Source organism: Populus nigra, chromosome 8, assembly GCF_951802175.1.
Source record: "Populus nigra chromosome 8, ddPopNigr1.1, whole genome shotgun sequence".
Taxonomy (NCBI): domain Eukaryota; kingdom Viridiplantae; phylum Streptophyta; class Magnoliopsida; order Malpighiales; family Salicaceae; genus Populus; species Populus nigra.
This window is the reverse complement of record NC_084859.1, coordinates 21,852,658-21,877,101: the sequence shown is the minus strand read 5'-3', so window position 1 is coordinate 21,877,101 and position 24,444 is coordinate 21,852,658. Positions and strand designations below refer to the sequence as shown.

At 37.6% G+C, this 24,444-nt stretch overlaps 2 protein-coding genes across 9 annotated transcripts; both read left to right on the top strand.

The window, feature by feature from the left end:
* Nucleotides 1-3,923: 3,923 nt before the first annotated feature.
* On the top strand, nt 3,924-14,947 carry LOC133701114 (nuclear pore complex protein NUP214). 6 transcript variants are annotated; one of them, XM_062124927.1, is made up of 18 exons: nt 3,924-4,362; nt 4,453-4,667; nt 4,785-4,965; nt 5,330-5,476; nt 5,963-6,087; nt 6,399-6,511; nt 7,244-7,383; nt 7,636-7,801; nt 7,964-8,873; nt 9,353-9,505; nt 10,015-10,072; nt 10,361-10,494; nt 10,569-10,693; nt 10,919-11,264; nt 11,981-12,173; nt 12,275-12,499; nt 12,596-14,479; nt 14,553-14,947. In XM_062124927.1, the coding sequence occupies exons 1-18, from the start codon at nt 4,140-4,142 to the stop codon at nt 14,732-14,734; spliced, it is 5,520 nt and encodes a 1,839-aa protein (XP_061980911.1). In that variant the 5' UTR covers nt 3,924-4,139; the 3' UTR covers nt 14,735-14,947. The 6 variants fall into 6 exon arrangements, with proteins under 6 accessions (XP_061980911.1, XP_061980910.1, XP_061980909.1 ...); XM_062124926.1 differs by having other exon boundaries at nt 12,275-13,008; nt 13,102-14,479; XM_062124925.1 differs by having other exon boundaries at nt 4,839-4,965; nt 12,275-14,479.
* Nucleotides 14,948-19,369: 4,422 nt separating this feature from the next.
* Nucleotides 19,370-23,896, top strand: LOC133701115 (nuclear pore complex protein NUP214-like). Of its 3 annotated transcripts, none has more exons than XM_062124930.1 (7): nt 19,370-19,527; nt 19,619-19,812; nt 20,184-20,508; nt 21,046-21,238; nt 21,340-22,073; nt 22,167-23,544; nt 23,633-23,896. In XM_062124930.1, the coding sequence occupies exons 1-7, from the start codon at nt 19,477-19,479 to the stop codon at nt 23,818-23,820; spliced, it is 3,063 nt and encodes a 1,020-aa protein (XP_061980914.1). In that variant the 5' UTR covers nt 19,370-19,476; the 3' UTR covers nt 23,821-23,896. The 3 variants fall into 3 exon arrangements, with proteins under 3 accessions (XP_061980914.1, XP_061980915.1, XP_061980913.1); XM_062124931.1 differs by having other exon boundaries at nt 19,371-19,527; nt 21,340-21,564; nt 21,661-23,544; XM_062124929.1 differs by having other exon boundaries at nt 19,371-19,527; nt 21,340-23,544.
* The last annotated feature ends 548 nt before the right edge of the window (nt 23,897-24,444 follow it).

Genomic DNA, 24,444 nt, shown 5'->3' with positions numbered 1-24,444 from the left:
TAGAGAGGCAAGTTGTGATACCAGACATTGACGGTAGACTCGTGAAGTTAGCCATTGGAGGATGAATGTCTGCTGGATTTTGTTTCTCATGAAGCAACTGCAAGATTTTCTGATACTGATTTGAAATTAAATTCATCTTGTCAACTTGATTCTTGGGAAAATCTTCAGCTACAATGATGTTGGATTGTCTAGCATGTATATTTGGTCGTCTTCCCTTGTTATGCAATTTATGGCCAGGAGGATACCCCACTAACTTGTAACATTTCTCTGCCAGATGACCACTCATGTGACAGTGGCTGCAAGTAGGTGGTGTGGCATTTCCTGCTTTAAAACAATCTTCTAAGGGATGCCCTTGAATCTTGCAGTGTGGACAGTAGGGTCTGTTAAATGACCTGAAGGTTGTGGATGTGTTTTTGGCAAGAAAAGCCATTGATTCAGGAGTAGATGCATGAGATAACATCTGGTGTTGTTTCTCCTGCTGCTGAATAAGAGAAAAGACTTTACTGACTTGTGGTATGGGATCCATTAGCATGATCTGATCCCTTACATTGGAATATGTTTCATTTAGACCCATGAGAAACTGAATTACACAATCTTGTTGGTATCGATCAATCAACATCTTCATCTGTCCACAAGAACACTCTGGCAAGGGACAATGTAAGGTTAACTCATCCCAAATTGTTTTCAGCTTTCCATAATAAACACTGACTAAATCATTTCCCTGAGTTAAGTTGGCTAGAGCCCCTTTTAGTTGAAATATTCGTGGACCATTTTGCTGGGTAAGTCTCTCACAAAGCTTATTCCAAATATCATAGGCATTGTCAACAAGGATGAAAGAAGACTTTACTGAAGAACTTACAGACTTGTGAATCCATGAAACAATCATGTCGTTGCATCTTTCCCATGCTTCTAGAAGAGGATCGTTGGGATCTGAAGGTTTTGTGATACTGCCATCAACAAAACCAAGTTTGTTCTTGGCTCTAAGGGCCCTCTTCATGGCTCTTGCGCAAGTAACATAGTTTTCTGTGGTTAAGAGATCAGTCACCAAACCAAGAACTGATGTGTCACCATGATCAAGTCGGTATGGATTGTTTGGGTCAGAGAGGTTATGGAAACGTGAGGTTGATTTTGCAGTAAATGGTGGTGGTTGTTGATTTTCAGCATCTTTTTCCATTTTTAGTTAAATGACCGAAGCTCTGATACCATGAAAGAAATGCTGAGGGTTGCAGAGGCTGAAAACCAAAAGAAAAAGAAAGGAACAGAGAACAAAGACGTTTTGGCTGCTAACTTTCCAATGCAGTTTTATTATTCTGATTGTCTCTTTTTCCCTTTTACAATGAAGAAACAGAAGGAATATATATACACGTATCAAGGCTGATGAGCCAGCCTTTCCCATGCAAAAGGAAATTATTCCCACACCAGCAGCATGGTTAACTAAGTTGTTATAAAAGAAAAGAATGCATAACTGACTATAGCTGAAAAACAGGGAAAAACTAATCATCCGTTTTCTTTTAACAACTTTGCATCCTCATCCTTATTCTTTAACATTTCAACCCCCTCCTATTGGAGACACAGTCTGTGAAAGGATAGCAAGGAGGCGTAATGTTTAGTGTCAAATGTCAAAGCTGTTTGAGTTTAAAATGCTGTGACCAGTGCAAGTTGCTCCGCATGTTTTGGAAAATCTTGACAATAGGAATACCAAAAACAATGTTTTCACATAAATTTGAATTATAATTATGAGAAGTTAGCACATTCCCTCTGAAATATTTTACTGAATGCACTGGAGTTTGAGCCACTCTTTATGAGTGTTCGTATGGTATCTTGGTTTTGAAAGAATGGAGGTCAAAAAGCTCATTGACTTCACCACTAGGCAGCCTAAAAGGAAGAGGACATTTTTCCATAAAGAAAAAATAATATGGTTCAGGTAACAGTTTTCAGTTTCTGTTACCTGTTAGCTCACTTTTCTTACAAGTTTCAATTTTCTATAATTTGCCCATATATATATATATTACTGATATACTAATATTTTAACATCCCACTTGCTCTGCATTCATGTCTATATAAACAACTCAATTTCTTCAATTTCTCGTATCACATGCTCTCTCTAGTTTCCTCATTAATTGCTAGTGCTAGCTGCTGCTGTTTCAATCTTAATTAAGCTATTGTAAGGCCAACCTCATTTACTGCTGTATCTCAAATATTGTATTTCTTCCCGACTAATCTTCACTTTTCTTTTCCTTTGTGGCAGGAAAATGAATTTCCTTGGATACATGGCCATGCTGATTTTTCTAACAATTTCAAAGAATGTCGAGGGTTATGGCACTGCGTGGACTGGTGCCCACGCAACATTCTGTGATGCATCTTGGACAATGGGCAAGAAATTAAGGCATATCAATAATTAACTGTTTAGCCACAAAGAATCAATATTAATTAGTACTTGTTTTCTCTTAAATCTAGCCCGCCCCTTTAATTCTTTTCATCACTGGTTGCATCTGTAGGTGGTGCTTGTGGATATGGGAATCTCTATATCCAGGGCTATGGGACAAACACAACTGCACTGAGTATTGGACTTTTCAATAATGGCTTGAGTTGTGGATCCTTCTATAAGATTAAATGCGCACTGACAAGAAATGGTGCTTACCAGGGTCCATTATTGTCACGGCGACGAATTTTTGCCCACCAAACTTAGCTCTTCCAAACGATAATGGTGGGTGGTGTAACCCTCCACAACAACACTTTGACCTTTCTCAACCTGTTTTCAGCGGTCTCCTCAGTTTGCAGACTGCATCTACAATGAGATAACCTTTTCAGCGGCGAAGTGTAAGGTGTGATCTGTTTGTCTCTGTTTTTTTTTTTTTTTTGCGTTCAAGTTTGGCTGAGGTGAACAAAGGCTTTTCACCCACCCAAAGGCAGAATCCTTTCGCAAAAGGATGTCTGGTTTCACATGTGTAACAGAGTTATATAAATTAAGAGAAGGAATGGAGAGAAGTTTAAGGGCAATCTTTTTCTGCTCAGGCATTGATTGAGTTGTAACTAGGAGTTGTTGTTAATGCATACCCAGCTTCCTATATATCTTGTATTAATTTTGTGCCTTTTTAATATCAATTATGAAGAAAATAATTCTTGCTGGACGTTGTTGTTGTTTTTTTTTTCTGTGTGTGTTGGTTCTGCCTATCCTGGTTTCCTCAAACGAACAACTGAACATGACAATTCATCTCATGAGATTGTTGCAGCTTTCAAACAATCAACGCTGCTATCGAAAACATATGCCTATTTGGCGTAGCAATTCTATCCACTGAACGGAACTGCTTAAATTTAAGATAAAGAGTCATTTCCTCTTTCTGGGTGAAGGATAAGAGTAATTAACGTGCACACAAGTCTTAGGAGGATTCTGATACCAATCTACTGGTAAAAATGCGACAATGAACAAGCAAAGGCTGGCCGACCCTGTATCCACCCCAGGGTCCAAGCTGCTCTACTCTGACTGACCCACTTCACTGTTGAAACAATTGGCTGAGCTTTCATGACTTGATCAGGACTCGTGTGTTAGATTGATGGATAAAAACTAGCTGATTTCGTTCCAAATATCCATGAAGGACTTACCAGGGGATCTTAGAACTGAGAGACTGGTGAGGGCAGCAGCTGCCTGGCTCCCTCCCTCCCTCCCTTCCCGCCTCAAACATAGTTTTCATTAACATTACATCTTGGTCTATGTGCTTTAAGAAGTTGCAATTTCATTCCCCTAATGAACGTTGAGCGATAAAAGTGTACAAATATTGGTACTTGCTTGATCTTTGTCTTTAAGAAAGAATACATGGGAGAGGGCCCTCCATTCCCATTTGTCTAGCCCAGAGAACGAAAAGGCAAAGCTCAATGGGCCTTTCTCCCGTATGTATCAAAGAAAACAAGCAAGTAGACGATGTCGTTCCAAAAGTGGCACCGCACGCTATCGTCCAGCCCTAAAGTGCAAAGCCAGCCAGCCAGAGGCATAGGCGGATATGCTCCCACCTCTCCTCCTCCTTCAAATAACTAAAATTAAGTAGTAGATTCTCTGTACCTCTTTCTTCTTCAGTAGCAGTGTAGTGTAGTAGACTAGTAGTAGCTTATATATTGTTATTGGAATTAATAATAATAATAAAATGGGTTTTGGAAAAGAGGGAGAAACAAAAACAGAATTCGAAGAAGAGAAAGAAGGAGATCATGTTGAAAGCAGCGATTACTACTTCGATAAGATTGGGAAACCCATTCCCATCCTCTCTGATCCAACTGTTTCCCCTTTCCCTTTGCAAAACCCTCCTCTTCCCTCTCGCCCCCTTGCCCTCTCCCAATACCACCGTCTCATCTTCCTCGCCCATCCCTCCGGTATTCTTCTCAACTTTCTCATCCTTACACTTCTTCTATTTTACTATATCTTTTCAATTAACTGACTGGCTCATGCTTTTTTTTTTTTAGGGTTTCTGGTTGCGAGGACTAAAGATGTCATGGATGCCGCTATGGATATTAAGGAAAAAGGAAGCTCTTCTTCTTCGTCCATTCAACGTGTCAGTCTTGTGGATGTCCCTATTGGGAAAGTTCACATTTTGACACTCTCTACTGACTCCTCTACTCTTGCTGTTTCTGTTGCTGCTCATATTCATTTCTTCCATGTCCATTCCCTTCTCGATATGGTACTTATTTTTTTCTCCCTAAACCCTACTCCATCTACTGTCAAATTTTCAAAATTCAAAATTTTTCTATAAATTGTGATCCTATATCTATCTCCTTGCTCTAATATTTTTTTTTAGCAAAAACCGTCCTTCTCTTGCTCTCTGAGTGAACCATCATCATCTACTGTCAAGGACATACAATGGCGAAGGAGACAGGACAATTCTTACCTTGTTCTTTCAAATCAGGGGAAGCTATATCATGGTGCTCTTGCTGCCGGCACCCATACTCTTAAACACATTACGGACAATGTTGATGCTGGTATGCTTGCTTTCTTTCTTTTGCCAATAACAGTTACTAAATGCGATACATGCTAGTAGACTTTTTGGAGCCCTTTAGATTTATCACCACAATGCAGAAACAGATGTGGATGCTCCAATCTAACATCCTTGACAATGCCGAGGCTTTTATTGGGTGTAAATATTGCTTGACTTGGTTATTACAGTTTGTTCGTGTAATATATTATTATAGCCTTGCATGAAAACTACCCCTAATACAAGTTGGCTATTCCAACAACTGTACTGTTTTTTCAAATTAAATAAAATTTTCCCATTATGAAGTTGGTGACGAATTTTATTCTGTTACTAGTATGATTATGCTTACTTGTGCTTGCTCTCTTTGATAGTTGAATGGAGTCTAAAAGGAAAATATATTGCTGTCGCAAGAGGGAGTCTTATCAGCATTTTGTCCTCAAATTTCAAGGAAAGGTTCAGTATATCCCTCCCATTCAGATCATGGATTGCTGATAGTGATGATGACTGCACTGTCAAAGGTATTTTCTTCCTTTGTCAGATCCCATGCCACTCACATGCACGAACTAATGGATGGATTTTTCTCTTTTTTTTTATGGAGGTAATAATTTGGATGGATGGGAAATGACTTTTGTATTGGCCAAAGTTGGCATAATTTCTGTCTTTGTTAGCAATCCGGTCACTTGTGTTTTCATGTCATGGCCTTCAGATCTATTGGAATTGGTTTTACATTAATTCAATTAAAGTTTCACTATCAGTTATTATATTGTGGTCTGATTCATATATTAATATCCTCTAAATCCAGTGAGCTATTATTGTACTTTCATCAAGAAGAATTTTCTTGTGTGAATGGATATACAAAGCTCTTTTGGCTTTTGAGTCCCAGTTGTAAATTTTTTGTTCTTGACTTCATGTCTTTCTACTTAAAAAGGTCTTATCTGTTTCCTTGAAATATTTTCTGTTGTTAAGTTCTGGAACTGATTTTTTTTCTTGAATAACTGAACCAGTGGACTCTATCAGATGGGTACGTCATGACAGTATCATTGTAGGATGCTTTCAGCAAACTGCAGATGGAAAGGAAGAAAATTATCTTCTTCAAGTAATCAGCAGAAAAGATGGCAAGATTTATGATGTTAGTAATTGGTCTCCACTTGATTATAAGGATTTGGCCTTCACTTTATTTTCACTGTTTTCTTTATTTTACACCATTTGCTATTGACATGGTGGATTTTTTTTTTTTTTTTGAGGTGCTACTACACTTGTCTGTTTTGAACTTTTAGCTGAATTAATGTAGGGTTACATGGGTTTAGGGTTTGGTTTTGACACTTTGTGCTTTTGCTGAAGTTCTGAAGGAAAAAATGACTACCAAAGCTGTGTGTGATTGCCATTCTTTGTTTGTATACTTATTGTTTGAGCATTGATTCATGAATTTTTCTTTTGCAGAGTTCTTCCAAGCCAGTCGTGCTATCATTCTATGATCTATTTTCGGGTCTTGTTGATGATATTGTGCCCTATGGAAGTGGACCTTATTTATCCCTGGACTATTTAGAACAATGGTATCGATGTTAATCTCATACCTGTGTAATTTTTCTTTATACTTGATATGAATGACAACCACAGTGATTGCTAGTTTGTAATCATTAAACTGGGCTAAAAGTTAGGTAATTGCTATTTTGTTAGGCTCCGTTACTAAATATCGTTTTCACTCGAAGACCATCCCACATAACATAGCTGTGGTTTCATATAATTTGACTGGCACAGATATTAAAGTTTCTTGCAGTGATAAAAAACTATGAATTTGTTGAATACTCAATATTGAGAACACTCTTTGTTACTCGAATTTTTCTGCTTTGCGGAACGTTTATTTCCATATCCCATCTTCCTTGAAGCTGTATTGTCCAGAACAAAATCTAAGCATTTCCTGCCCATTTACATTTGTCAATAGAAATGCTTTACTTGGGTTCCAGCAGTAACTATTTTTTGTTAAGGGCTTCAGACCTATCTACCTTGTGCTGGTTATGACTTTTCACTTCTTTTGGTTTATAATGTGTTGTGCAGTATCAATTATCTAATGTGGTCTTGAGTTTGAAACATTAATGTGATTTTTTTTTAATAATAGATAAATTGCCTACCATTTTTTTTCCCTTTATCTGGTTACTAGCCATATGTGAGTCCCATTACTCCAGTAAGAAATAAATGCCTCTAATGTCTTTTTAATACCTACCAGTTCAAACCTGCACTGATTGTAATAATTTAAGTTGCTCTTCTATCTGAATTTTTAATTGCAGTGGGCTTGCAATTACAGCTAACAAGAAGAACACAGATCAACACATTGTGTTGCTTGGTTGGTCAGTGGAGGATGAGATGAGTGAAACTGCAGTTATTGACATTGAACGAGATACTTGGCTCCCTAGGATTGAGCTTCAAGGTACAGATGAATCAAGTGACTGGTGTGTTTTTTAATAGTGTTGATTCTATGTACCAAGGACAGCTCAAACAAATCAAGTGATTATTTTGTTTTGTCAAGTGTGTTCAGATGACTTAGTTTTTCTTCTGTCTCGGTTCTCTTGAAACTTCATTTTGGATTTTTTATAGCTGTTTTATGAATTTCAGTCATTTCAGGATTGTGGTTAATTTTAGACCTTTTATTCTAAGCAGTGTTTAAATGGCCTTGTTTCAGAAAACGGAGATGATAATTTGATCATGGGGCTCTGTGTTGACAAGGTTTCCCTCTATGGAAAAGTAAAAGTTGAAGTGGGGGTTGAAGAACAGAAAGAACTTTCACCCTACTGTGTTCTTATGTGTGTTACTCTTGAGGGAAAGCTTGTCATGTTCCAGGTTGCAAGGTCAATCTCTATATCATTTGCATCTCCCCTTGTAAACAATAGGATTTGTCATGCCAAATTAGGCATCTAAGTTATTTCTCTCTTCTCACAACCTAAATTATATCAATCCTTTTCCTATGTTGTATATATATGTTCTGACCATTGAATTGCTTTATATTGCAGTGCCACAGGAGCTAATATTCAACCAGAAGTTGATTCTTCCCTTGAGGATGAGAAAGAGGATATTGCTTTGGAACATGAAGGATGTGATCAGTCTAGTCTTTCCTCTGGGTTGCATGAAGAAACATCGGAAGACATATCTCTAGGTCTTCAACCACAACATGTGAGCAACAAGGAACTACAGCTCAATAAAGATGGTGGAATTCCTACACAGAAGGACCTTGTTCCTTCTGACAAGAATGAGATTCCTGAAAAACTGGAAATAAAATCACTTTCTGTACAACAAAGTGTGAAATTAGGGCAGTCATCTTTGAAGGCCTCAATCCCAGAGATACCTAGTTATTTAGGGAGTGATTCCAGCAAAACAGAAACTCAAAGACTTGCTGGGTTTGCGTCTAGATCCGCCTTATCTGGAAAAGTTTTAACTGATGCCCCCAGCATATCAAGTCGAAAGGATTTACCAAACAATGCTGATCTTTTTAAGGCACCTCCTAGGGAAGTTGGATCAAATGCTTTACCAGGTGTCCCATCTCAGTCATGGTCAAGTGGAAAAGTTACATTATCAGCTTCAACTTTGATTCAAGGAAATAGACCTGATTATAATAATGTTCAAGTTGGTGCTGCAAATGTTCCTAGTGACCTTGGCAGTAAATCTTTTTGCATGAAGGATACTGCTGGTCAATCAACTTCTGTCAACGCTTCTGTTAGACCAGCTCTTGACGGGGAACAAAGAGGTTCGATTGTGTCAGGGACAATTGAACCATTGCCTGCCTTTCGAAGCTCACAGTTGTCATCTCATGAAAATTTTGCTTCAGCCAGGTCTCCAAACCACAGACTCAAGTATTCAAAAGACAACTACAAAACTTCATCCCTGAGGGGTTCCGAGCCAAACTTATCAAAACAATTTGGTAATGTATGTGTATTTTTCCTATGCTGGTGTTACAGAAAAATTCTAATCTAACTCTGGGACAGGATCTCTTACAGTTATCATGCCATTTCAATCCTGTAATATGAATTGTATCTTTGTTTATTTGTAACTTTATAACCTAGCAAAAACTAAAAGGCAGCATTGAGAGATAGTACCTATGGATATTCTTAAATTTTAATTTCTGTACTGTCAATAAAGTTTAGTCTTGCATAAATTTCACAAGCATTTACCTGCTTTACGAGCCATCATATCAAAGTTTTTTTTTTACAGGTACATTTTACATGATTGGCTTGTTCCCACATATGCATGTGTATATCCGCATAAATGTCTTTTTTCTCTTTGGGATCTTGGTTGTTTCTTTTTCTCTTCCTTTTGAGGAATGGGAATGTGGTGTTTTTCTTATTTTCCCAATTGCACTGCTTCTTTTGTCTTGTATTGTCCTTTAAGAAATTTCTATACTCTAGATTAAAGAGCTAGCCACAGAGTTGGATACACTTCTGGAATGCATTGAAGAAAAAGGTGGTTTCAGGGATGCCTGCACTGTTTTTCTGAGAGGCTCAGTTGAAGCTTTGGAGGAGGGCATGGGAACTCTCTCTGAAAATTGCAGAATGTTGAAGGTGATATTTCATTGTAAAGCTCATTGTTATTTCTTAGCTCAGCTATCATGTATTATTATCAGCTTGCAGGTTTGATTTGTTTACACTTTCATCTGTTGTTCTGTTAGTTGCTAAATTCAGTAGAAAATTATCACTCAGTAAGAATGATAGGTTCTTTAATATTTAAGGCAGTAAAGCAAAGGTGAAAAATGGGATGAGAGAAAGAGATTTCTGGTCTTCTCATCTCCTAGGAATAGGATTAATAGCAAAATAGATGAAACTTGAGAGTACAGCTTTGGAGTTGAGGTCCCTTTTGAGTGAATCTCTTCCAAGCTGACCATCTATGAAACAATGAAATTTTAAACTCAGGTGTGTAAATATGATTTTGCATGGTCATCAATCTGTTGAGACCTGCATGTCTGTGTATGCCTCTGCATTTTTGTGCATTATGTACACTGTATATAGGTGCTTCGTGATGCATGTAGCCAGATTGCTTCAAGTGTTATTTATTGTGTCTTAGTATTTTTCAGAGTGTGATGGATGAGCGGCTTGGAGAGATCCATCATCTTCTAGATAAAACCGTGCAAGGTATTTTTCAGTTTTCCAAATGTCTTGTTATTGCTAACAGCATTTTCATTTTCTTGAATTGAATTACTTGAGAAATTTCTTAATATGGGAACTTTCAGTAACTTAAAAAGCAGAAGTTATTAAGTCATTGATATCGACGTCACTTCACTGAAAGTTTTAGAAATTACTACAATCTGCTGCAAAATACTATTTCAGGATTATAATGAAATTGGTATAATGCATCTCTCATTTTTTATTGTGTTGGTTTCTTGTTTTGAGTTTCCATTCAGTTGTTCATCTGGTTTTCAGTTTTGGCAAGGAAAATATATGTAGACGGTATTGTCAAGCAAGCTTCTGATAGCCAATATTTGGAACTCTGGAATCACCAAAAGTTGAGCTCTGAACTTGAGTTGAAGCGGCGGTGTATACTAAAACTAAATCAGGTTGGTTATCAGTTGTTGTTAACTTGTGAGATTTGTCCAACTTGACAATTGCTATATCTTAATCCCTTTTCCAGGAGTTGACTAATCAGTTGATTCAATTGGAGAGACACTTCAATGCCCTCGAACTTCAGAGTTTTGGAGGAAATGCTGGATTTCACACAGATCGGAGAACTTTGCAGATTAGATATATGCCTTCAAGGTATAGTTGATATCAGATGGTTAGCTTGTATATGAGAATTGCTAAAAAGAAGATAAAACTTGAAAATAAAATCTACTGTTGTTAATAGCTTGCAGAAGCTGTTAATCAAACAATTGCTGGAAGCTCATGATCAAATATATAGCAAGGCAATCCAATTTTAGCTTTGTGAAAATTGGTGGCTTAGCTATACTAATTTCACTAATTCTGAAAATATTTTGTTTGCAGACAACTTCAGTCCTTGCATAGTTTACAAAACACAATGAGTTCACAGTTAGCAGCTGCTGAACAACTTTCTGAATGTCTCTCAAAACAAATGTCCATGCTGAATTTAGAGTCACCTGTAAGACAAAAGAATGTCAAGAAGGAACTTTTTGAAACAATTGGAATCCCGTATGATGCCTCATTTAGTTCGCCAGATCCAACGAAAGCTGGTGATACCACTTCATTGAAGAAACTTTTACTTTCTTCGGGTTCTGCTGCCACTAAAGGTAAGTCTAGGAGACACCAATCAAGTGCTATGAAAAGTTCTGATTCAGAAACTTCAAGGAGAAGGAGGGACTCGCTTGATCAGGTAATTCTTTTTCAAGCCATTTTATCAAATCTTGATGATCACTCTAGTGTTAATCACATGTTAACCTCAACTAGTTGATATTGAAATTTAATTGTCCTGAGTTGAGTCCCCTTATGATACTCAATTCACTGAAGCTAGATTGCTTTTGCAGATAGCCAAAAATTTGCTTGAATTATAGAATCAATCTACTAAAACTTTTCCATTGGATGTATGAATTGAGCTTCGCTCAGACCATTCTGCTTTGTTACTCTTATTATGGATTCATACACTCTCTTTAACATGACTTTTTGACGATACAACTTATATTTAAAACAAACAAATAATATCACTGAGGTAAACAGTTCAGGAGATGGAAAAATGTACACAAGAAGAGACTTAATTCAAAACATCAAGATAAAAATAAATGGGAAGAGATTCAGTGGTTGCAACTTCTTATAGCCATGTTTAGAATCAATTAAGGTTGCTCTTCCAGGAGATTTAGTTTGGTTTCAGTGTGCATAAGAATTTTACTAAAATATATGTTCTGCTAAATTAGCAGAAGCATAGCTAACTTTAAAGAAAACCAAAAAGTTTTAACTTGAAGAAAACTAAAATTCCTGCTAGAACTTCATGTTATGCTTTTATGTAAATATCTTAAGTATTCCATGTTATCCACTGTGCTGATAGATCTTTTGCAAGCTCCAACATGCATGTTATTTCTTATGACCCTGCTGCAGAGCTGGGCTAGTTTTGAGCCTACGAAAACAACTGTGAAAAGGGTGCTTTTGCAAGAAAATCAGAAGAAAAATGTGAATAAATCATTCTTGTTGAAGGATAGGCAAATTTTTAGTTCTGGCTTGGGGGACATCTCCACAGTTCACCAAGAAGACCAGACATCCCGATCTTTCTTGCACCCATTGGAAAGCAAAGGTGAGCTATTACAAAGTTTAGATGAAACAGCATGTGTTCACTTATCTAAAGGCATAGGAAGAAAATGCACCTGATGGTTGCTATTTTTTGTGTTTAAGCAGGCCTTCATTATGGATCCCCTAAACAAACGTTTGAGAAAAAACCAACCGTTCCATTTAAATGGGCTACTGATCCTCCAATGTCATCACAGCCTCTGGGCTTGCGTTCTCCTATACTGCAAAATAACAACGTAGCGATGGTATCGGTTTCGTCATCCCTGGTATCACTGCCAGGAGGAGAAATAAGTAGCAGGGAAGCCTACAATATGACTGCTGATAAATCTAAGAGTATGTTTTCTCAAATTGAGAAGCCTGATTCTGTTTCCACCAATGAGACCAGACGTATTCAGCAAACTGAAACTAATATAAATAAAAATTCAGCAGACTCTACCGTGCAACCAATGCAGACACCTTTGTTTCCAAAGAAACCAAATGAGATTCCTGTTTCAACTACCAGCAGCGTGCTTGCAAAATCAGCAATGCAAAGTGTGAAGCCTGGACCAGCAGACACCAAAAGTTCATATTTCGAATCTCCCTATAAAAATTATGAGCCTCCGCACTCTTTGTTAGGTGCCTCTTCTGTGGCTCCCACCCAACCTGGAAAGGTTCCTGAGATCAATTTTGCTACTAGCAAAGGCCAGCCTAGTGAAAAAGTTTCATCTTCTCCATCAGCTTTCATATCGCATTCAGTTTCATCATCTCTGATGTCCAATATATCACCAAACGTCTCATCATCAATATCTACACCGACATTGTCAGCTGCAATGTCACTGAGCACATCTTTAACCAGTTCTAAGGTCACCACCGGCTCTAATCAAACAGTTACTTCGACATCATTGTCATCAGTTTCTGTCTCACCTGTTTTTTCTACCGGTTCATTGTCTTTTCAGGCCCCCATGACAGTGTTACCCTCACATGCTCCACTTCCAACTTCAGAGGTTTCTCCAGAGCTGCAACCCCCTCTAGGGAAAACTCTGCCTTCTAGCAATCCAAGTCCTTCATGTTTGACATCAGAATCCCTTGAAACAGATATTCAGCCTCTTATAGGAAAACCTGCACGAAATGTAAACCCCCCTGCTACACCTTCAGTGTCAGAATCACTAGAAACAGAGCCCCAACCTCCTCCTGCTGGAAAAAATCCACCTTCTGTCACTCCAGTTACCCCTTCAGAATCAGATTCCCCGAAAACAGAGGTTCCCCATCCTCCGGGTGAAGCAAGTTCAAAGTCAGATGTGGATGTTCCTACAACTGCTCCACAGCCTAACCCTTCTACATTTGGTTTGAAGCTTGAACCTTCAGCATCATCTGTCCTTACTACAGGACTATCAACTGGATTTGCACCAGTAAACCAGCCCAGCTTGAACCACTCTGGAAGTACTGCATCTAAGGTGGCTCTGAATTCTCAACCTCAGCAGCCATCTTCTCATAATGTTCCTTTTGGAGCACCAATCCTGACTTCTGATAGCGTTAGTGGAAAGAATGAAAGTTTGGATGTTGCAGTTACAGAAGAGGTTGAAATGGAGGAGGAGGGTCCTGAGGCTAGCTGCACAAATGAACTTAATTTGGGAAATCTTGGAGGTTTTGGGATTGGTTCAACCCCTATCCCAACTGCTCCTAGAGCAAATCCATTTGGCAGTCCATTTGGTAGCACAGGATCAAATGTAGCAACCTCTTCGTTGACCATGACTGTACCTAGTGGAGAGCTCTTTCGACCTGCCTCTTTCAACTTTCAATCTCCTCAGCCATCCCAAAAGCCTCCACCAACAAATATGGGTGTTTTCTCTGGTGGCTTTGGCACAGGAGCAGTTGCCCAAGCTCCTGCTCAAAGCCAGTTTGGCCAGCCAGCACATATTGGATCAGGACAGCAAGCACTGGGATCAGTTCTTGGGACTTTTGGGCAGTCAAGACAGTTTGGAACTGGTTTACCTGGAAGTGGTTTCGCTTCTACCAGTGGTTTTGGTGGCGGCCTTGCTACTAGTAGTTCAACAGGTGGCTTTGCAAGTGCTGCAACTGCTGGCGGGTTTGCTGGTGTTGCTTCTACTGGTGGTGGATTTGCTGCTTTGGCCTCATCGGGTGCAGGATTTGCTGGTGTGGCTGCTGGGGGTGGGTTTGGTAGTGTAGCTTCTGCTGTTGGGTTTGGTGGAGTGGCTTCTGGTGGCAGTGGCATTGCTGGTGTGGCTTCAGGTGGTGGTGGGTTTGCCGCAGCAGCCTCGAGTGCTGGTGGTTTCGCAGCAGCGCCTGCATCTGGTAGTGGATTTGGTGCATCAGGTAGCATTATTATCTAATACTCCATTTTCCTCATCTTTTGTTTAATGCATGCGAAGTCTTTGCTGATTTGCAGTGAAAATTTGCACAGGCAGTGGATTTGGGGCTTTTGGCAGCCAACAAGGTACTGGAGGATTCTCAGGTTTTCCTGGTAATGCAGGAGGCAGCCAACAAGGAATTGGTGGTTTCTCTGCTTTCAGTGGTAATCCAGCAGGAACTGGAAAACCTGCGGAATTATTTACACAGATGAGAAAATAGAGTTCAGAGCTTTTGGACTAGGATTAGAAATTTTGTTCGCAAATGAAAAATGTATTTGGTAAAATAGAATGTAAATTGAGATTCACCCGATGTGAGATCATATTCTGTCTGCAATCTGAGTTCTGCTCTTTCTTATTGTTGGACCTTTTTACCAAATATTATGCCAATGGGGGTGTCAATTTATGAATGAAGGCAACATATTGTGTGTGGATAGATCACTGAAGTTGGAGATAAAATGGGATTGAAATTCTACAGGATATACTTTTGCTGTTAAACATGCTGGACAAGACAGACCATAGGTTGGATTTATGGCCGTTCAGTTGTGGGCAGGAGGGGGGTTTGTATGCTGGAATTCTTGAATGGTTTGTTCCCCGCTTGAATCCGTCCCTCTCTAATCGTTCTACGTAGTTAACAAACCAAACACTTTAAGCTATGGCAATGCAAAGGCAACATTGGAAAAGCTAACACCCGCTCTCTTGTATGCAATAATCACGATATTGTAACAAAATTTGAGAAGAGCAGAAGGAAAGGGGAAAATAAACAAAATCCAGGAGTCGGAAGCTTTCAGCCTCGGTATCATTATCATACAGGAATGCCTAGTTCAGAAATCTTCGTAATCCGCTTGTCAAGTTTGCTCCATTGCCGCTTCAATAGGGATGCCACAGAAGCAACCTAACCAATAAAATATAGAGATCAGAGAACCTTCAACACAGTTATTAATCAGGAGAACAAACGAATACCATCAGAAGATAGAATATCAGAAGTGAATGTTGATAGTTGATGGATAAGAAGCAACTCATGCAGGTCACAGGTGCCACATGCTTGAACCAGAAGCATCAAGGTTTTGCTGCTGTCAATTTAAGTGTAGATAATGTCTGACAGCCAAGCCAGGTTACCGTAGTAGATTCTCATATCCTCCACCACGACAATTCAGTGGACAAATCTCATTCCTGGGCTTTCCATCACCGAACACAAACTACAGCTTCAGTTACAAATTTATAGGTAGACAATAGGAACCACCGTGAAAGCCCAACCGGAAAGAATATTTACCCTCTTTCTCATAATCTTCATATATATATATATATATATATATATATATATATATATATATTTCAAATTAACTCATTTATCATTACAATTTACCATTTCATTTCAATTGAATTTGTGCATGTAGATTTTCATATCTGTCTGTAATTTAATCCATAGAAGGCAATCCTGCATATGAAGACTGCTCTTTGTCCAGAGCAAGCATTTCTATCCAGTACTATACCAGACACAAGATTTCGTGTCATTAAGTAACAAGCTAACAATTATGAGTGCATAAACTTAGTGATCAAGTTAGGAACAAAAAGCAACAATGACGATGTCTTTATATAAAATTAGAAAGAAGCCGCAAGTGATAGCCCCACCATCTGCTTTTTAAAAGGCTCTCTTTACCTGTTTCACCTTTTTAAAATTGTTTTTCAACAGTTTTAATATAAAAAATAAATCTAAAAAAAATATTATTTTAATATAATCTCGATTAATTAAGAACCCCCAATTCATCACGTTGCCTGTAATGGTGAAAAGAGGAGCAGGGACATGTTGTCATGCCAAAAACCCTCTTAATTTCCTTTTTGGGTCTTAATTTAAAAATAATATTTTTTTATTAGGTGTTTCACCTTATAAGTCTATTTCTGTAGTGTCTAAATTTATAAAAAAAAATAAAAATAGATAAGTCATTAATTAAATGTCTATGATGAGTTCAAAGACCCGATATACTAAATATCAAGGTTTTAGTCATATCTTCATTAATTGTTCATCTAAACTTTTAGTCATTCAAGAACATAAAAATATAGGTAAAATAAAAAACTATTGTCTTCAAGTATATGAGCTCAATTCTAAAAATTTTAATGACCTAGATGAAAAAACCATGCAAGAAGATGAACTTAACAATATAAATCCAAATGAGTACGAAAATAAGGTTAATAAAAAATATAATAATTCTATTTTAATGGTAGAGGAAGTAGTTTTAAGAAACTTTTTAGTGGAATTACCCGAAGAAGTAAATATATTCTTAGAAAAGTCTCACAATATTAGTTCTTTTAAAGTACTTGATTCCCCACTCATCATGCTTAACATCTAGCACGCCAAAGATTTAGAGCAACATGTTTCTTACCCCTTTATGTTTCATGTCCAACACGTTAAAGGTTTAGAGCAACATGCTCTTTACCCCCTCATGTTTGATATCCAACACGTTATAGGTTTAAAGCAACATGTTGAGCTCCTTGATTCCTTACCCTTGACACACGTTATGAGAAAAATCAAGATAATTCTAATTTACTAGGTTTTGTCCAAACTATATCTACTAAGGTTTCAAATAGTATTTGTTCCACTCTACAACCTCAGTCATATAGTTTTTATAGTTATGAACCTAGAAAGCCTGCATATCTTATTTTTATGTCTATTCACTCTAAAATTTCTGACTCAACTGAGTTTTTTGCATGTAGGGTTCATAATTTGCACGTCGAGGTTATAAAACATATTCAAACAAGTAATGAACAATACAAATTTCAAGCTGATTTATATAAGTTTCGTGATGCATTTAATGTTGAAGATTATTTCATGATACAGATTAGACTTGAACGGTATTTTTTTGGAACCCGTTATAAATTACAAGTGAGTAGTGATATTCCATTCAAAGTGTTGCAAATGATTGAATTAAATAGTTATGTCATTAAAATGCCATTTAACTTAGATATTAGTTCTACTGTTCACATGAAAAACCTCGTTATATATAAAACACAATAGCTTATCATTGATAATTCTTTTGAAACCCTTGCCCAATTATCATTATTTTTGGCACAAAATGAACAAATTAATGCTACTTTGGATGCACAAGTTGTTTTTACCAGAGATGATGAACTTCAACAAATCCCAATACATGAGTTAGACAACCAGATTTAGACTATATTTGAATTATTAAAAAGACATCACAACAGCTTGATCATGATTTTCAAGAGATTATTAGAGCCGCCTTGAGCTTTACTCAATAGGGTGGAGTTTCTCCAACCCTGGGAGAATTGGTGGGGACATCAAACTCCAGACATTGTTTACGCACTTGTATAATTATAGACGATGGAGGGTAGTTCAAACCATTAATAGATTGAGTTTTAACTTATGTTTTGGTTTAATTTATTTGAACTTTTAGTTGAGGTTAATTAGAATTTATAATTTGTTGGGCTTGATTTAATTATTGTTGGGTTTTTTATTTAGTGATCTATAAGTTAATTGCTTATTCTAATTAATGTTTTAGTATTTATATCATATTTTTCTAAATGTTAGACAATTGTTGATGAATTAAATAAAAATTGCAAAGCTACAGACTTTTTCAACCCCATTTTTTTCTCTTCTAACTTTTTTCTTTTCTTTCTTTGGCCTTTTCTCTTTCTTAACTTTTTCTTTTCTCTCTTCTTAGTTTATTACTTCATCTTTAAATCTATTTTGTTTGTATCAGTATGACTTGCTTGCTTTCACAAAGTGTTTAGTCAGTGGCGGAGCCAGAGTATTTTAAATGAGGGGGCAAATTAATTAACAAATATTATATTATGCAGATATGCAAATCAATTTGAAACAAATATATTAACTCATATAAAGCAAAATTAATTTAAAAATACTTTTAAAATGAGAAAACTTACATTACAATTATTCTCTTTAAGTTTTCATAATAACAAAATTCAGTTCAGTTATATAATAATTGTAAATTTTTCATATGAAATTCATAATAAAATACACATTAATTCATCAAAACCAATTTCACACCTCCATTACCATATAGCATGTTGTATATAATGCATGGATATGATCAACATTGATAATTTAAATTTATTATGATAAATCATTTTTAAAAATAAAAATAGTTTTTTTTAAGAAAAAACTTTAATTTTTTAAATATCAATCTTTACTCACTGAAAACAATTAAAATGTTTGCTTGTTCATCTCGTGAAAAAATTTAATTCCATATCGTAACCAATTCAATTAAAAATGATATAATTTTTAATTAATTCAAAACAATCAAATCAATACCTATTTTTCAAAAACAATTCAAAACAATTAAAATTAAAAAAATTAAGGAGACAATTGCCTTTTTAATCTCCTATGTGGCTCCACCACTGTGTTTAGTCTTGCTTTAATAACTTAGACACTTCACTATTAAATAATTTTATTTAAAGTTTGGATTTCATATTATCATAAGCAATATGAAGTATTATTTAATTTTTTTTATTGATTTTAAAAAATATTTTAGAAGTTTACGGAACACTATGGTTTTTATATAATTTATTTTTGTGATATATATATTCTGAAACTCAACACATAAAATGTTTTTATAACACCGCCCTTGCTGGTACGAAACCTCAAGGCTAAGGTAAGGTTTTAGGCGCCGTTGTGTGCTGTCTTTTTGTTGCCAGAAAGTAAAAGCTGGTCCTCTCTCTCTCTCTTTCTTTACCTTTTCACCTTTTCTCATTTCAATGAATGTTGTACATATCTTGTTTATACGTATGCATGCATGTATCTCTTGTCAGACTAGACATCCAGCTGCACCCCTCCACACCCTGCATTATAAACACACACACACACACACACACACAAGGAAGAAGAAGAAGAAGAAAGGAGTGTAGTTTATATTTCATTTTAATAAAAAAAATTATTTAAGAGAGGGAGAGGAAGATTATTCAAAGATCGATTTCACGCCTGGCTTCGCGATGACGACTCTCTCCAATATTAATTTAGCCCTCTTTCTCATTTACCTTCAGGTAATCTTTTAATTATATATATATATATATCAAATTAACTCAATTATTATTACAATTTACTATTTCATTTCAATTGAATATGTGCATGTAGATTGGTTGCTCTTTGATCGGATCCCTTGGAGCTTTGTACAATGGCGTCTTGCTCATTAATTTGGCTATCTCTTTGTTCGCCCTCGTCGCCATTGAGAGCGACAGTCAGCACCTTTTCCGTACCTACGCTTCCCTCCTCTTCTCCTCTCTTCTCCTCGACGTTGCATGGTTCATCCTCTTCTCTCACCCCATCTGGTACCTTCTCTTTCTTCTTTTTTCCTTTAACTATTCATTATAATATCATGCTGCTGCCGCAAACCAAAGTTTCACACTTTCATACAATATATAATCATTCACATCAGAAAATAAATCATGATGCAAAGTCTAAAGTTTCATTCTTCAACATTATACTATATATCTAAATATTCTACTCCACTTGAGGAGAGGCATGGCGGTTATTTTTCAATTTACTCTTTTTCTGAATTTATTTTTTAAAAAAAAAAACTGTTATCGAGTTATATATAGATGGGCGACAGATTTCTTCCTTTTATGCAGCAATGCTCACGGTTCTCCTACTGTATTCTGTATATCAATTGAAAGTATTGTCTGTTTGTGTCGTGTTGCAGGAACATTTCCTCTGACAAGTATGGACTGTTCTTCGTCTTTTCAGTGAAACTCACTATGGCAATGCAAATCGTTGGTTTTACAGTGAGGTTGTCATCCTCTTTGTTATGGATTCAGATCTACAGATTGGGGGTTCCTTATATAGATAGTACAGCTACTCGAGAAGCGGATTTCGATTTAAGAAGTAGTTTTCTCAGTCCAACAACTCCTGCTACTGTAGGTAGACAATGCTCAGATTCTGATGTTGTTTTAGGTGGTTCCATTTACGATCCAGATAATTACTCATCTCTTTTTGAAGATGGACAAGACAGCAGATGTCTCCGTCAGGTAGGCTATACCTTACTTGTATGCCATGCTTTACTTATTTAACTATGACTTGGTGCCTTTGATATCTTCGCATGGAACTTAGTTGTCCTGAGTTGAATCCCCTAATGATACCAAATTCACTGAAGCTAGATTGCTTTTTCAGATGGCCAAATTTTGCTTTAAGTATAGAGACTTAATACGAAACCTAAAGATAAAAATTAATGGGAAGAAATTCAGTGGTTGAAACTTCTTATAGCCATGTTCAGAATCATTTAAGGTTGCTCTACTAAGGTCGACCGCCGGAGATTTAGTTTGGTTTCAGTGTGGATTAGAATTTTACTAAAATATATGTTCTGGTAAATTAGCAGAAGCATATTTAACTCTAAAGAAAACCGAAAAGCTTTAACTTGAAGAGAACTACAAATTCCTGTTACTGTCTTCTTAGAACTTCAAGTTATGCTTTTATGTAAATATCTTAAGTATTCCATGTTATCCACTGTGCTGATAGATCTTTTGCAAGCTCCAACATGCATGTTATTTCTTATGACCCTGCTGCAGAGCTGGGCTAGTTTTGAGCCTACGAAAACAACTGTGAAAAGGGTGCTTTTGCAAGAAAATCAGAAGAAAAATGTGAATAAATCATTCTTGTTGAAGGATAGGCAAATTTTTAGTTCTGGCTTGGGGGACATCTCCACAGTTCACCAAGAAGACCAGACATCCCGATCTTTCTTGCACCCATTGGAAAGCAAAGGTGAGCTATTACAAAGTTTAGATGAAACAGCATGTGTTCACTTATCTAAAAGCATAGGAAGAAAATGCACCTGATGGTTGCTATTTTTTATGTTTAAGCAGGCCTTCATTATGGATCCCCTAAACAAACGTTTGAGAAAAAACCAACCGTTCCATTTAAATGGGCTACTGATCCTCCAATGTCATCACAGCCTCTGGGCTTGCGTTCTCCTATACTGCAAAATAACAACGTAGCGATGGTATCGGTTTCGTCATCCCTGGTATCACTGCCAGGAGGAGAAATAAGTAGCAGGGAAGCCTACAATATGACTGCTGATAAATCTAAGAGTATGTTTTCTCAAATTGAGAAGCCTGATTCTGTTTCCACCAATGAGACCAGACGTATTCAGCAAACTGAAACTAATATAAATAAAAATTCATCAGACTCTACCGTGCAACCAATGCAGACACCTTTGTTTCCAAAGAAACCAAATGAGATTCCTGTTTCAACTACCAGCAGCGTGCTTGCAAAATCAGCAATGCAAAGTGTGAAGCCTGGACCAGCAGACACCAAAAGTTCATATTTCGAATCTCCCTATAAAAATTATGAGCCTCCGCACTCTTTGTTAGGTGCCTCTTCTGTGGCTCCCACCCAACCTGGAAAGGTTCCTGAGATCAATTTTGCTACTAGCAAAGGCCAGCCTAGTGAAAAAGTTTCATCTTCTCCATCAGCTTTCATATCGCATTCAGTTTCATCATCTCTGATGTCCAATATATCACCAAACGTCTCATCATCAATATCTACACCGACATTGTCAGCTGCAATGTCACTGAGCACATCTTTAACCAGTTCTAAGGTCACCACCGGCTCTAATCAAACAGTTACTTCGACATCATTGTCATCAGTTTCTGTCTCACCTGTTTTTTCTACCGGTTCATTGTCTTTTCAGGCCCCCAGGACAGTTTTACCCTCACATGCTCCACCTCCAACTTCAGAGGTTTCTCCAGGGCTGCAACCCCGTCTAGGGAAAACTCTGCCTTCTAGCAATCCAAGTCCTTCATGTTTGACATCAGAATCCCTTGAAACAGATATTCAGCCTCTTATAGGAAAACCTGCACGAAATGTAAACCCCCCTGCTACACCTTCAGTGTCAGAATCACTAGAAACAGAGCCCCAACCTCCTCCTGCTGGAAACAATCCACCTTCTGTCACTCCAGTTACCCCTTCAGAATCAGATTCCCCGAAAACAGAGGTTCCCCATCCTCCGGGTGAAGCAAGTTCAAAGTCAGATGTGGATGTTCCTACAACTGCTCCACAGCCTAACCCTTCTACATTTGGTTTGAAGCTTGAACCTTCAGCATCATCTGTCCTTACTACAGGACTATCAACTGGATTTGCACCAGTAAACCAGCCCAGCTTGAACCACTCTGGAAGTACTGCATCTAAGGTGGCTCTGAATTCTCAACCTCAGCAGCCATCTTCTCATAATGTTCCTTTTGGAGCACCAATCCTGACTTCTGATAGCGTTAGTGGAAAGAATGAAAGTTTGGATGTTGCAGTTACAGAAGAGGTTGAAATGGAGGAGGAGGCTCCTGAGGCTAGCTGCACAAATGAACTTAATTTGGTAAATCTTGGAGGTTTTGGGATTGGTTCAACCCCTATCCCAACTGCTCCTAGAGCAAATCCATTTGGCAGTCCATTTGGTAGCACAGGATCAAATGTAGCAACCTCTTCGTTGACCATGACTGTACCTAGTGGAGAGCTCTTTCGACCTGCCTCTTTCAACTTTCAATCTCCTCATCCATCCCGAAAGCCTCCACCAACAAATATGGGTGCTTTCTCTGGTGGCTTTGGCACAGGAGCAGTTGCCCAAGCTCCTGCTCAAAGCCAGTTTGGCCAGCCAGCACATATTGGATCAGGACAGCAAGCACTGGGATCAGTTCTTGGGAATTTTGGGCAGTCAAGACAGTTTGGAACTGGTTTACCTGGAAGTGGTTTCGCTTCTACCAGTGGTTTTGGTGGTGGCCTTGCTACTAGTAGTTCAACAGGTGGCTTTGCAAGTGCTGCAACTGCTGGCGGGTTTGCTGGTGTTGCTTCTACTGGTGGTGGATTTGCTGCTTTTGCCTCATCTGGTGCAGGATTTGCTGGTGTGGCTGGTGGGGGTGGGTTTGGTAGTGTAGCTTCTGGTGTTGGGTTTGGTGGAGTGGCTTCTGGTGGCAGTGGCATTGCTGGTGTGGCTTCAGGTGGAGGTAGGTTTTCCGCAGCAGCCTCGAGTGCTGGTGGTTTCGCAGCGGCGCCTGCATCTGGTAGTGGATTTGGTGCATCAGGTAGCATTATTATCTAATACTCCATTTTCCTCATCTTTTGTTTAATGCATGCGAAGTCTTTGCTGATTTGCAGTGAAAATTTGCACAGGTAGTGGATTTGGGGCTTTTGGCAGCCAACAAGGTACTGGAGGAGTCTCAGGTTTTCCTGGTAATGCAGGAGGCAGCCAACAAGGAGTTGGTGGTTTCTCTGCTTTCAGTGGTAATCCAGCAGGAACTGGAAAACCTGCGGAATTATTTACACAGATGAGAAAATATAGTTCGGAGCTTTTGGACTAGATTATGTGTAGATAGATCACTGGTATTATAAATAAAATGGGGTTGAGATTCTCTAGGATATACTTTTGCTGTTAAACGTGCAGGACAAAACAGACCATAGATTGGATTTATGGCCGTTCAAGTTGTGGGCAGGAGGAGGGGGGTTTGTATGCTGGAAAACTTGAATGGTTTGTTCCTTGCTTGAATCCGTCACTCTCTAATAGTTGTACTGGGTTAACCAACCAAGCACTTTAAGCTATGGCAATGCAAATGCAACTTAGGAAAAGCAAACCCCCGCTCTCTTCTATATAACAATGAAGTTAATTTGTCCCAAAAAAATTGAGAACAGCGCAGGCAGGGGCGCAACTAGGAACTTTTTCTGTCCTCAGCTTTAATATAAATACATATAAAATATTTTTTAAAATCAATTATTTACTTGAATGAATAAATTTATCAAGTTAACAATAAAATTTTAATTTAAATACATAATATAAAATATACATATAAAAAAATTTAAAGTACATAAAATTCAAAATAAAAATAAATTATACTATCAAAGTTGCATCCTTCGATGTTTTGTAGAATAGAATTAATCTAAAATCGAATATAAATCAATATCTTCAACAAGCTCTTGTTCAATGTAAA

What these genes read in the sequence shown, in the direction of transcription:
- LOC133701114 (XM_062124922.1), top strand. Translation starts at nt 4,140, where the DNA reads ATGGGTTTTGGAAAAGAGGGAGAAACAAAAACAGAATTCGAAGAAGAG. An exon ending in TGATGACTGCACTGTCAAAG is followed by an intron (nt 5,477 to 5,962) that starts GTATTTTCTTCC and finishes TAACTGAACCAG; the next exon opens with TGGACTCTATCAGATGGGTA. An exon ending in GGAGGGACTCGCTTGATCAG is followed by an intron (nt 11,265 to 11,980) that starts GTAATTCTTTTT and finishes ACCCTGCTGCAG; the next exon opens with AGCTGGGCTAGTTTTGAGCC.
- LOC133701115 (XM_062124929.1), top strand. Translation starts at nt 19,477, where the DNA reads ATGACGACTCTCTCCAATATTAATTTAGCCCTCTTTCTCATTTACCTT. An exon ending in CTCTTCTCTCACCCCATCTG is followed by an intron (nt 19,813 to 20,183) that starts GTACCTTCTCTT and finishes GTCGTGTTGCAG; the next exon opens with GAACATTTCCTCTGACAAGT. An exon ending in GCACCCATTGGAAAGCAAAG is followed by an intron (nt 21,239 to 21,339) that starts GTGAGCTATTAC and finishes ATGTTTAAGCAG; the next exon opens with GCCTTCATTATGGATCCCCT.